The sequence below is a fragment of the Ciconia boyciana genome, chromosome 15 (genome assembly GCF_034638445.1).
Source record: "Ciconia boyciana chromosome 15, ASM3463844v1, whole genome shotgun sequence".
NCBI classification, from domain to species: Eukaryota; Metazoa; Chordata; class Aves; order Ciconiiformes; family Ciconiidae; genus Ciconia; species Ciconia boyciana.
The window spans coordinates 356,525-369,380 of NC_132948.1; the positions used below are offsets into that span (position 1 = coordinate 356,525).

The following is a 12,856-nucleotide window of genomic DNA, read 5'->3' on the forward strand; positions in this document are numbered from 1 at the left end:
AGAACATACCTGCCTGCAGGCGACTGTAGCAGGGAGCTCCTCAGCTAAAGCCAGGGCTAGAAACTGGCATCGGTCTGGAAACTGGGCTCACACTTCAACCGTGTGTGTATACAGCTACTGAAACACACTACCAAGTACGGCAGCGCGCTTGCCATCACTAGGCATTTTAAGTTGAGAATAGCTTTTTTTCTAGCAGGCTGAGTCTAGCTCAAAAGAGAGGTGCTGCAAGAAAGTCCCGCAGCTCGTGTAAGCAACGGGTCAGACCAAAGGAGTCCCTTCTCGCTTTGATACCCAGAGGGGTTTTCTGGGATGCTTCTCTCAAGGAGTGTGCTGGGCAGGGGTGTGCAGGGGCACAGCAGCAGTGCGGGGCACTGGCACAAGGGTTCGCGCACCTCTACGTTGTGTTAGTGGAGTCTGCAAGAACAAGGTACTCTTTCTGCCACCCTTTCTATCTTTCTGGTACCAAGATGGTCTCAGCAGAACCAGTAAAAGATACTGGAGGATAAACTCTGGCACTGCTGTATCCAGCCAGCCTCCCAGCAGGCTAACTGAGGGGGGTCAATGAGCTGCAGACAGAAAACAGCCCCCAGTGCTCCCTCAGCTCCTGAGCAAAGGTCCTTTGCAGGCCAGAGCCGAGTTTTAGCTGGTTCTTCCCAAGTGGGGAGTGGAGTGGGGCAACAGGACAAATTCCCAACTGAGTAAATAGCTCAGCGTAAATCATCCTCTCGCTCGCTCTGGAGTGAGTGTGGGATCGGGAGCCTTGCAGGTGGCTGTGTGCTGCCTTGAAGACACCAGGTCTTGTTTGTGACTCTCTCAGATCACACAGTTCCTTGGGTAAGTTTTGAACTCTTTCACTTATCTTATCTTATCTTCCCATAGAGTTATGGTTGTCATTTAACCGCAGGTTTTATCTGAAGTACTGCACAGCTGAGGAATGCAGTAGGACTTGTACTGCTCTATTCCCCTTGTGCTGACAGAAGGACCTCCAAGTGCCAAGTGTCCTACACGGGGAGGGAGCAGAGCGGTATCGCTCGGGAGTGGGGCTGCCAATTTACTGGGACAAAACGGCTCCCAAGGGCAGGCATGATGAGCTCTGCTGGTGTTGTCACCTGAGGTGGCAAGGAAATTGAGCATTTGCCGTTACTCTAGTGGGACAGTTGATGCTGGTGGAGCATGAAGACTTGGCCAAGGTGGGTTTGAAGGTGTTGCAGGGGTGCTGGTGGACTGAGCCCTGGTCTCATCTCCATGACTGCGAAGCAGAGAGCGGGATAAGTGTCTCTGTAGCCTGGGTGCAAGTGATGGGATAGAGTTGGAATGTTACCCAAAGAGGAATGAGCATGCAAAGTGAGTCCCATTCTTCTGAGACCCTGGGACCTATCGTGCATGAACAGCATTCAGGGATCACACATAGCCAGGAGCTTTCCTGAGCACATGGCGTTTGCTGTGTGCACAGTGGTGTATTCGGTACACCAAATGCAACTTGCCAGGCTTGCTGTAGAGATGGTCCACTTCGTGCAATGGGAACAACCAGGATTTCCAGATAAACATCAAGTCGTGTGGGGACAGGCTTTATGGCTGGAAGAGGGGAAGTTTCCAGGGAACAGCAGCTCTGCGCTCTGCGCCCAGCTCCCTGCAAAACAAGGGCTCACTCCTTGTCTCATCCTCCATGGTTAGCTGGAAGGCTCTGCTGTAGGGAAGTGGCTGCTGATAATTGCATTGGGAAGAGGTTCAGTGCCTCACACAGGGCCATGGATTGCACAGGGTGTATCAGGGCTGTTGGTTGGAAAGGGAGCACCTGAGTGGTGAGAGAAGTAGGTGAGGCAGGATGTGTTGGGATGAAGATCTGGTGGATAGTGAGAGAGCAGAGGGTAAACATCTGCTTACAGCAGAGCAACATCAGTGTCACTCAACGATGCTTGGGCAGGTGGAGGAGTGGGGATCTCACTGTTGGAGCCTCCTGCATCCCAATCTCCAGACTCTGCAGAGAGGAGCAATGGGCATCCTCCTGGAAACGATGAGTGGTTGAAAGACTCGTATTTCAGTGGATGGTGCACCTGCCCAGTGTAATGCAACTGCCTAAATGCAGCCCAGTTCTGCATATGGTCTGCAGGGTTTGGAAACTCTTGCAGATAAAAGCACATGTTGCAGCTGCATTGCAAAGCCTGTGCCCAGCAGAGCAATGGGGCACAGCCAGCGGGGTGCCGCTGTGGAGGAGGCATGCCATTCCCGGGGAGACCTGGGCAGCTGGCTGCTGTGGGCAAGTGCACCCGCTATTTGGGGACGCTGCTCCCACGCTGCGGCCGGTGCAGAGGTGTGTATCGCTCAGCACAGCCCTGCTGAGCTGGAGGGCTGCAGATCAGCTCTCAGTCAAGCCAGGAGAGTTAGAAAGGATTTTCTAAAATGCTGCTTTCCAGCACTAATGGCATCATTAATCACTCATTCAGCAGATGGGGATGCTCAGTAGCTCTTTCTGTCTTTGCAGACAAGGTGCACGATCGGCAAAGAGACGCTTTTGGCCAGGACAGGGGTGACTGGAGCCTCAGCCTGCCTCAGCTGGTCAAGGACCAGGTGACTGCAGCTGGGGAGGTGTCACCCAGAGAGCCTAAAAATTGCAAAGCTTTGCGTAAAGGATTCCTGCTGTGCTAATCGTGCTTTTGTCCACGGTACCACACAAGCAACTGTGGTCTTTCAAAGAGCACCTGAATCTCTCCTGGGGAATGGCTCGAGGGTTAAGTTGGCTCCTATGCAAACGTGGGGCTGAGTGCCAGCAGCACCAGGGAGGCAAAGCCCCTCCGTGATGCAGAGCTGGGGCCAGCAGCCCAGAGCAGGTGGGCAGGTCGCTGTGTGAGCTTTGCTCTGCAAAAAAAGCTGAGGGAAACAGCAAGGAGGTCACACGTAGGTGTCTGCTGTCCTGAGGGTTTTATCAGGAAAAGGTGACCCACATTGTTGATCCTGGGTTGTGGCCAGGACCAGAGCACGACCCCCTGAGGTGCAGGGAGGCAGACCCCAAGGCTGGAGTACGCAAAGGGTCAGAATCGCCTCTCCTGGTTTTCAGGTCTCAGAAATGTCGTGTTTGCTTTGAGTGAGTGAACACAAGCCTGGCAGGGACCTGCTGAGCTGCTGGGGCCAGGAGGGGAGGTGATGTCGCAGTAAAACCAGTTTGGTTTCTTGCTCCCACTATGTGCTGAAAAGCTTTATTCTGACCCCCTGGACTTGGGTGGAGACCACCAGGTGCTTCCCGGGCAGCTGGGGAGGTGCTTTGGGCCACCTCTTGGCACAGTGATGGATGAAGAAGCTGCCACTCAATGGCCCAGCTTGGATGCGCCCCAGGCTGGGAACAGCAGAGCCGCCTCCAAAGCCAGCTCGGTGACAGGAGTGACCCACACCTGTAAGTCACCTGGAGCTGGTGGTGAGCAAGTTGAAGGAGGGGGGGAGCCTGGCGGGACCAGGGCTGGGGTGCAGGGCGAGGGGGTGGTGTCCACTGCCAGGCGGATGCTCTGCCATGTGTTTTCTGTGCTCCTCCTCCCCAGGATGCGGGAAGTGGACCTGGGCTGCGGGAAGGCTCTGCTCATCAAGGAGAGCGGCGAGTTCCACGCCGTGGGACACAAGTGTCCCCACTATGGGGCTCCACTGGTCAAAGGTCAGTCGGCATCACATCCTAGGAGACTAACCAAGGGCATCAGAGTATTGGCAAAAGACAGCCCGGTGTTCATCTGGCTGTGCTGCCGGGCATGGGGCAGTGCCGTACCGCACGCTCAGCATCATCTTGGCATCTTCTCGCTGGGGGAAGGCATGGGCAGAAAGCTGGGGGTGCACAGACCTCCTGGGAGCACTTCGCTGCAGGTCTGGTTTGCTGGTGACCCCAGCTTGCCACTGGCTGGGACTTCTTTGGGTGACTTTGAAGAGCAAAACTCACGGGCACCATTAAATTGGGCTACTGCTTCATTCTTCAGCTGGAGCTGAACCTTTCTGGGATGGTGTGGAACAGCTGCAGCTCACTGTCCCTATGCAAAGCCTGATTTTATGGGGCTTTTCATATTGTGCTGTTTATCAGTTCCCAGCCACTGACAAGTTAAAAAAGAAGTCTTAAAGGGAAAAAAAAATCACCTTATGATTTTTCAGGCCACTCAGTCTTAAAAAAAAAACACAAAACCACAGCTCCCTGTAAATCAAAATCCTGTTTGTGGGGGAAGGAGGAAGCTCTTTGGGCTGATGGGATCCTTTCAGTAGCAAAAAGAAATGTTGCTGGTGTTACTGATTGAAGTGGGATGAGGTGCAGTGGTTTCCCATCTTGGCACTTAAAAATAAGCATCCTGGCATTTTCTCAGCATGGGCTTCAGGCAGGTCCCTACCCAGAGTCTGAGTAATGGTAGCAGGCAGAGCTGGCCCAGCTGCATGCTGGAGAATTTCGTCACCCAGACTCGGGGTGGGGGGCACTTTGCTGGAGGTGGGATCCTGGGGAAGACAGTAGAGCATCCTGCTGAGTGCCCTCTAGGCATTGCTGGCCCAGCAGCACTGCTGGGTGCAGGCATCCATGCTCTCAGCCCCTTGCCTGGGGCTAGCAGCCCGCTGAGCAGGGCAGAAGAGCCTCACGCTGCTCCGGTGGCCAACGGAGGTGAAAGCCCGCCTGCCTTTCGGAGACCTGCGGGCGCATCCCTGAGACTGGCCGCTGGCCGCTGGCACAGGGATCTCGTTAGGGAATACAGGATTTGCTGCAGAAGTGAGTGCAGGGGCTGCCCCTGCATCCCCCGTGTGGTGGGTGATGAGAGTGGCACTGCTGTGCCAGGGCAAGCGAAGGCACGAGCTCAGGACCAGTCCGCCATGGCCAAACTGTAGCCGTTTGCTCTGCCCCGGCATTGTGGGCCAGCTCTTTCAGGCAGGGAAAGCCGAAATCCAGGGTAGCAGCCTCTGAGCAAACACTTGCCAGGAGTGAACTCGTGGCTTTGGGCATGCCCCATCCTTCTCTGGCGGTGTGCAGACTCCTTGCTGCGTCGGGATCTGTCCTGAAACATGCTTGCTCTAAATAAGTGATGCTCTGCTTGAGATGCTGCTTGCTCTGGGTGCTACTGGTGCTTGTGGAGGTGACTACGAGACCCTGGAGACTGCAGCCCCAGGCCCTGATGGAGAGCGAGGTTATATTCCAGGCAGAGCAGACAGCTTTGGAGCTGTGCTCAGAGGTGCTGGAAGGGCAATGTCAGCGAGGGCATTTTAGATGGGATCCCTCATGCGGGATCCCAGTTGGTGACTGTGTTCACCCTCTATCCCAAATGGCTGGACCAGTTCCATGTGCAAGTTAAGAGAACTCCACATCAAGTAGCCAAGATGCTGTTGACCTTCCAGGTCCGCAACAGCTGCCACGTGTCCTGTAGGAGAGGTGACACCTCTGGGTAAAGGAGGAGTGTCACGGGCACATGCTCACAGACTCTGAACTTTGAAGCTGCTCTGCATGGCGCAGCGGAGCTCCTGCCACTGCAGGAGGCCCTGGGCAGCGACCTTCAGCCTTCAGGAGGTCAGCCTTGCTCAGCAGTGGCATTCCTGTTGTGAAGCTGAGGAGTCCACCATCACCGGGACAGCAGCGGGGAGACCTGGCCTCTGCCATCCCTGCCCTGGCCAGGTCACGGCAGCTCGATCTCAGTGGGCTGCAGGCAGGGACGGGAGGCAGCTGCAGGGCAGCACCAACTCTGCTCTGCCACGTTTCCTGCAGGGGTTTTGTCCAAAGGAAGAGTCCGCTGTCCCTGGCACGGAGCTTGCTTCAACATCGGCACAGGCGACATAGAGGACTTCCCTGGCTTGGACAGCTTACCCAGGTTCCAGGTGAGACCTTCGTTCTTGCAGCAGCAGAGGAAATCACAGAATCACAACATGGTTTGGGTTGGAAGGGACCTTTAAAGGTCATCTAGTCCAACTCCCCTGCAATGAGCAGGGACATCTTTCACCAGATCATGTTGCTCAGAGCTCCGTCCAACCTGGCCTTAAACACTTCCAGGGATGGGGCATCCACAACTTCTCTGGGCATCCTGTTCCAGTGTCTCACCACCCTCAGCATAAAACACTTCTTCCTTACGTCCAGTCTAAACCTAGCCTCTTCTAGTTTCAAACCATTACGCCTTGTCCTATCGCTGCAGGCCCTACTAAAAAGTCTGTCCGCATCTTTCTTCTAAGCCCCCTTTAAGTATTGAAAGGCTGCAATAAGGTCTCCTCCCCAGAGCCTTCTCCAGGCTGAACAACCCCAACTCTCTCAGCCTTTCTTCTTCTCAGCCTTCTTTTGATGTGGCCCAGGATACGGTTGGCCTTCTGGGCTGTGAGCGCACATTGCCGGCTCATGTCCAGCTTTTCATCCACCAGTACCCCCAAGTCCTTCTCCACAGAGCTGCTCTCCATCCCTTTATCCCCCAGCCTGTATTGATACCAGGGGTTGCCCCAGCCCAGGTGCAGGACCTTGCACTTGGCCTTGTTGAACTTAGTGAGGTTCACATGGGCCCACTTCTCCAGCCTGTCCAGGTCTCTCTGGATGGCATCCCGTCCCTCTAGAGTATCAACTGCACCACTCAGCTTGGTGTCACCTGCAAAATGGCTGTTTGCATTGGGATAAGCGTGCTCTTTGAAGGTGTGGAGCAAACATTTTCTAAGCACGTGCTGGGGTGGCCAGTGGAGAGCAGCACCTCACCCAGCTCTCCTTCCTACCTGCAGCTCCCCTTGCATCCACCCGCGGGCACCAGACACCTCCTGGGCACCTGAGGGTGGAGGTGCACAGTCTGGGAGGTCTCTTGAGCAGGAGTGGGGTGGGACCGAGAAACCAGCCGTAAGCCTGAGATAGAAATCAGGTTTTACACTGACCATTGGTGCATAGTTGATATGAGACAGGAAGCATCCCACAGCCTCAAGCTGGGGCGAGCCCTGCCATGGCCTGAACCGCTCTCGCAAGAGACCTGGTGAGATCACTGCTCTGTTCGTTAGTTGTTGCACAGAGGGAGTAATCACCCTCTTCACGCCAGAGGCACTCACTGTCCTGCAAACTTCTGCTGTTCTGTCACCCTCAGGTGAAGATCGAGAAGGAGAAGGTGTACATCCGAGCAAGCAAGCAGGTGAGGGGCCACTGGCATCCCAAAACCAAGGCTCATGCTTTTTCTTTTTGCTCTGTGTGTGTGGGGGTGGGGGGGAATGCTTTTCTTTGGGCTCTCTAGCAGGGGAAGCAGTGCCTGAACAGAAGGATGTGTGAGCATCCAACATGGGTAAACCAAAGGTCCACCTAGCCCAGTCCTCTCTCAAGCAACAGCCCGAAGTTCGTACGGAGGCATGAGTGGAGCAGGACAGAGGGGTTATGTCCCCATTCCGTCCTGCTCTCCCCCAGCCTCCCTAGAGCTGCCGGACACCTGAGCTGGGGTGTCCGTGGATTCAGGAGCTCTTACTAGGTGTTTGTCCTGAACTTGTCCTATGTTTCCTTAACTTACCTTAATTCCTATGCTCATAGTAACTTTTAATTTAGTTGGCCCATGGAAACAGGCCTCTTCCAGCCTTTTGGCCTTGTCTGCTGGGTCTGAATGTGGCACGGTGATGACGGAGGTCATCTGTGCTCCCTCTTGAGCCCAGACATCAGCTCCTTTTGCTGGAGAGAAACCTGGTGCGTGGGCAGGGAGGGCTCTCATGCCCCCAGATGGGATGCAGAATGAAGCCTGTTCAGGCCACTGCCATCTTTCTTTCCATGAAAAGCCTTCTTCTAATGCACATTTGTATGTACGTATGTGTGAATCCAGCGGCTCAGAACCAGCCGGACCCTTATAGCAGTTGGGTTTGATCCAGAGAGGTCACCTGAATGGCAGCACCTCTACTCCAGCTGATTCGGGTGGGATGTGATGAGGAGGGTTGAGCCTGTTCCCTCTACCAGAAATGGATTTTGGCCTCCGATGGCTGGCAACAGTGGGTCTGTGCAGCATGGCTACAGTGGCATAGGTCCTTGGGTGTGCTCTGGTAGGTTGGATGAGTCCATCAGCTTCTTTGGATATCAGAGGTATACAAGCTCTGCTCAGGTGCAGGATAAAGTTCCTGATAGGACTTCTGCATTTCCATCTCACCTGTTGGTTGCAGAATTCCACAATGACACACCTGGGCTGCTTTTTCTATTTTTTTTCCCCAGCTCTGTGTACCTGGATGAATTTGTAGAGGCGATGGATTTATTTTTCTTGTGTACGTTGTAAGGGGGTAGTGCACGGGATGGCGGAAAGGTATTTAGATGAGCATGCTTTTAGAGTCCTCGTTGGGTACAAGGGTGGAGTTGTTCCCTTTCTGTCCAAGCTGTTTTATGACAATAGTGTAGTTGTCCCCATTCCTGCCTGGCTACCCAGGTTAAAGCTAAGAAAAGATAATGACTTTTCTTCTTGGTGGTGGTGGTATAGGCTCTTCAGACACAGAGGAGGACAAAGATGATGGCAAAGTGCATCTCCTTGAGCAACTATAACCTGAGCAGTACCAACGTGCTGATCATCGGTGCAGGTATCGGATGGCACGTGCTGGGACAGCTGTGTGCGTCCCCTCCCGGGCGGGTGTGCAGAGAGCAGGGTGTCTGTGTGCCGTGCACCTTCTGTCAACCCTCCTGTATCTCTCCCTGTGCAAAGGGTTGGACCGGAGGGTCTTCCTGAGCCTTTTTGTCCTACACACTAATGGTCCCAAGGTGCCCTGTGCCTCTGGTCTGTGGAGCTTTGTAGTTCCCTGTCACAGTCCTTTGTAGTGGGTGCCCGGAACCCTCCTCCCTCTACACCCTCCCCAGATACATCAGTAACCCCAGATTTCCACAACTGATAAGGGTAAAGTCCTCTCAGGTGTTCCTGTGATGTGGATACACCTTTTCCTCTTGGAGCCTGCACGTCTCTCTCATCCCCTTGCAGCTGCCTGCAGCTCCAAAGCTCTCACCTCAGGGTGCTTCTCTGAAGACAAATTCTGCCATCATCCCAGAAAATATCAAATCCCTGCATGAAACAGCAAAAGTGCCAAGCTGTCTTTCCTATCTCTTGTCCCAGCTCCATTTGTGTAATGCAATTTTTGTAGAAAGCCTGATGGAGTGAATCCCATTTACTGAGTTTGCCTGTTTCTGGAATGGGTTGGACGCTAGGCTGGACCATGTCATGGTGAAATGGAGGACACAATCTGTCCGGCTGGGAGGGAACGGCTGCTCCTGGCACATGGGTTGTTCTTACTTGATTACAGGCCCCAGGTCACCAGATCCAAGCTGTGGAAATGGGGAACACACTGTGATCTCCTGCTCCTACCATCTAAGTTGCAGCTCGCAGCCTGAGCAGAAGGGAAAACCAGCCTGGGTGGCTTTTCCCTTGCTGCTGGGTAACATTTTTCCCTTCCTTGTGCCCCTGCTGTTTGTTGACTGGAAGCCAGGGTGTGACACTGCTGCTCCCCGAGGTCAGCTGGGCTGTCCTGGTGTGCGGCAGGGCTGGACAGTCATCAAAATCCTCAGCAAGTTCACTGCACAGGCAATGTTAGCCATTGCTGAAGGAACTTTCTCAGGCTCGACCAGCTAAATTAACAGGTCTATTAAAGACCAAGGTCTGTTCTCGTGGACAAGAAAGGAGATTTCAAATCTGGGGTTGTGAGGAGGAAGTGTTGGGAAGAGACTACCCATCCAGCCCTGCATCGAGGACCAAGATCCAGCCATGCCTAGCAGAGCTGAGGGCAAGCGCCCATGGCCCCTTGCTCCTGTGAGGGTCACCCTGGCATCAGTGCAGCATCAGTCCTGGCTCAGCATGCTCCAGGCAGCATGCACTGGATGTCCGTCCGCCTGTCTCTTCTTCCACTGTCCCCCGCCTCCATCAACAGGAGCATTTTGTTGGCGGACCAAACCATGATGCTGTCCAGGTCCATCTTCTTTCATTGGTATTACAGAAACTGTGGCCCTTACATCACTCATCATCGAGCAAGGCTTCCTTGGTTGAGAAGAGACTCAGGACTTCTCACTTGAGCTCTCAAGTCTCACCAGTTTGGTCAGGGAAGAAGGGACGTGCCCATCAGGCTGCCTGCCTACAGGGGGACAGCACACCCCGAGGCACCTTTTTGTTTGATTTAGCCTTTTTTCTCTGTTTAAAAATAAGCAAACAAAAAAACCTCAATGAAATTGCATGCAAAATCCTCTACAGTGAAGCACACAGACAACACTTCAGCCGTGAAGAACGGAGGACTCCCTGCCTTCCGTGTTCGGCTGTAAATTCACCAGGAGCTGAGTGTGCAGAGGGGAAGCTGCAAGAGCCTTCCCCAGCTAGGGGAGTGCAAGGGTCTGAGCGGCCGCCCACGCCCCTGACCTTGTGAGAGGTGTGTAGGCATTGGCAGCGCTCCTCAGGTGCGCTCTTTGTGGGTTTGTGTGAGTTTAGGGGCAGACGAGTCGTGCAGAGGATTAATGTCATGCTCCGCAGACACAGGGTCCCTCCTCCTGCCTGGTGCATCCACCCCGACGGCTTGGGAAGGGCTGTGAAGTAAGGCCAAGGCTAATGGAGATGGTGATTTTGGAGTCAGCCCTCGTGGGCTTTAGGAGCAAAGGGTTCAGGCCTTCAAATACCCCATTACGCATGGCTGCTGCTGGTCTTCCTTCTCCCTTAGGGGCAGCTGGACTGGTCTGTGCAGAGACCTTGCGCCAGGAGGGCTTCTCAGACAGGATTGTGATGTGCACGATGGACAGACACTTGCCCTACGACAGACCAAAGCTCAGTAAGGTTTGTATCTCTTTGGGTATGTCACATTCCTCCCCAGTTTTAAAATTTGCTCTAGGACCTTTCCTCACTGTTATTTATTGCAGCAGCATGTTTCTTCTTCCTTATTCATCCTGTCTGTTTTCCCTTGAATTTTCTTTTCTGTTGGTGACTGAAATATGAAACACAAAAGAGGAGTTCTTCAAACTCTGAACTAAGAGTACTCCAGCACAGAACCAAGGGCATTCTTCATAGGTTTAGCAATAGCTGTCTTGGCCAGCTCATACCTGGATGGATCTTCTTATTATGTTTCTGGATCAAAATCTTTAGGGCAATGAAATGGGGCATGTGAAAAAATTGTATTGTCTATCAGGTTTTTTATTAGTGCCTGGTTTCTTACTGCCCAGTGATGCTCCATGCCATAATTATGATGATTGTCAGTCATCATCACAACTTGGTAACTTGATCGCAGTGCAGAGATCACTTTTTCTGGCACACGTCCCATTTTGCGTTCCAATTTGTAGACACAGGATGATCTTCTAATCACGTTTTTTATTACTGATTCCTGAGCCTTACTTGATATCAGACAGCAACTCAGGTTGGACAGCAGCATTTGATCTTGAAGCTTGGAGGTAATGTAAGAACATATGTATTCCCCTCTATGTCAGGGATGCTTGTCTGTGGGGGCTGGTACTCTGCAATCACAGCATCTAACTCTGCTTCCAGCCCCAAGGCAAAGTGATTTTCAAAGGAGGGCAAATATGCACGTGGCTTTTTGAGAGCATTCAAGCCATTTCTGTGCTTGGACAAGACCTGTTTGGGGTGAGGAGCAGCTGGCTGAAACCTGCATCCAAGAGTCACAGAGGCCATGCGGGGGAGCTCGGAGAAGCTCGCAGTCCCTGTCCCAGCCAGGCAGCTCTCCAAAACGCTTATCCCCGCCGTGTGAATCTTAGACTCTCTTTTCCACTCTCCATTAAATAGTAAGAACATCTCACACGCCAGAGATATTACGCATGGTTTGTTAAACTCTCCACTAAACACCTCTGGCTGTAGTTGCTTTTGGAAGGCGCACAAAGCCCATGGAAGAGAAAGAATTTTCGGGAACAGTCTAGAAAAACGAGGATTTTACTTAATCCTATTGCGAGTGGGACTAACCCTGGGAAGTCATCAGAGGAGCACATAAAGCTGTAAGCAGCAGACTTCTTGCCTCCTGAAACTGCAGCATTGCCCTTCCTCTGCCTTGCTGAATGCCTGTTATCAATCTGTTGCGAGGTCCTGCCGGACTGTTCCTCTTTGTCCCCTTTGGACCATGACCTGCTCCCTGGTGTGTTGCAACGTCCCCGTTACCATCTCTGGAGCACTGAGCAGCAGCAAAACCTGTGGTGGTTGTGCACTGCTCTGCACTGCCCTCCCTGCACACTGTCATGGGGGCCACTACTCCCGAGCCGTGGGGTCAGAGGTTCCTCTCTGTAAACGTTGGGCGTTTAAAGAATTTGCAGTAAAACCTGTATGACCCTACACCTGCCTCAAGTCCTAAGATACAGGTCTCTTCTGAGCACAGCGTTATCTGAAGTCACGGTAAGGGAGCGTCCTGCAGGGCTCATCCCAGCCCCTGACCGAGCCACCTCCAGGGAGAAGGACCTCGCACATCCATCCCCGGGGGCAGAAGGTGAAGCCCTTGATTCCTGCATCCCCGTCCCTCTTGGGTCAAGCCCAAACGTCATGCCTGTGTGACACGGGTAGATGCTGCTGCTGCTCAGCACTGTGTGATATGTTGCAGGGCTTGACTGTGGCACGTGTGTGGCCACGTGTGTGGCATGTGGCACGTGTGTGGCCATGCCTGTTCCCGCTGTGCTGCAGGCAGGGAGGGATGCCCTGGAGCATGGAGCAGCCTGCACGCAGGTCACTTGGTGCTCAGCTTGTCCTCAGCCTATGTCTGAGCTTGTGTCCACAGAGTTAGGAGGACAGATGAACTCGGGTTCAAATGTGAGCTCAGCCCTGCGTGTAGATGATGCAGGTCTCGCCCAAGTGACGAGGGAAGGCTGGGAAGAGCAAGAACCTTTCTCTTGCAGCTAAAGATGAGCAGATATGGGCCACATGCCCCTGCTTCAGCTTTTGAGGGAACGTGTGCTGTGTAACTTGGGTGCTTTTGAAAGTGTTGCCCTTGCTGT

General features: G+C 53.4%; 1 protein-coding gene across 3 annotated transcripts in view; it reads left to right on the forward strand.

Moving 5' to 3' along the window:
• The window catches only part of AIFM3 (AIF family member 3), a 38,938-nt gene that overhangs the window by 9,556 nt on the left and 16,526 nt on the right, over positions 1-12,856 (forward strand). For all 3 annotated transcript variants that reach the window (XM_072880366.1, XM_072880367.1, XM_072880368.1), the window contains exons 3-7: positions 3,531-3,640; positions 5,705-5,814; positions 7,041-7,085; positions 8,394-8,490; positions 10,597-10,709. In XM_072880366.1, the coding sequence (XP_072736467.1) occupies positions 3,531-3,640; positions 5,705-5,814; positions 7,041-7,085; positions 8,394-8,490; positions 10,597-10,709 (475 nt within the window). The remainder of the gene's footprint in view (positions 1-3,530; positions 3,641-5,704; positions 5,815-7,040; positions 7,086-8,393; positions 8,491-10,596; positions 10,710-12,856) is intronic.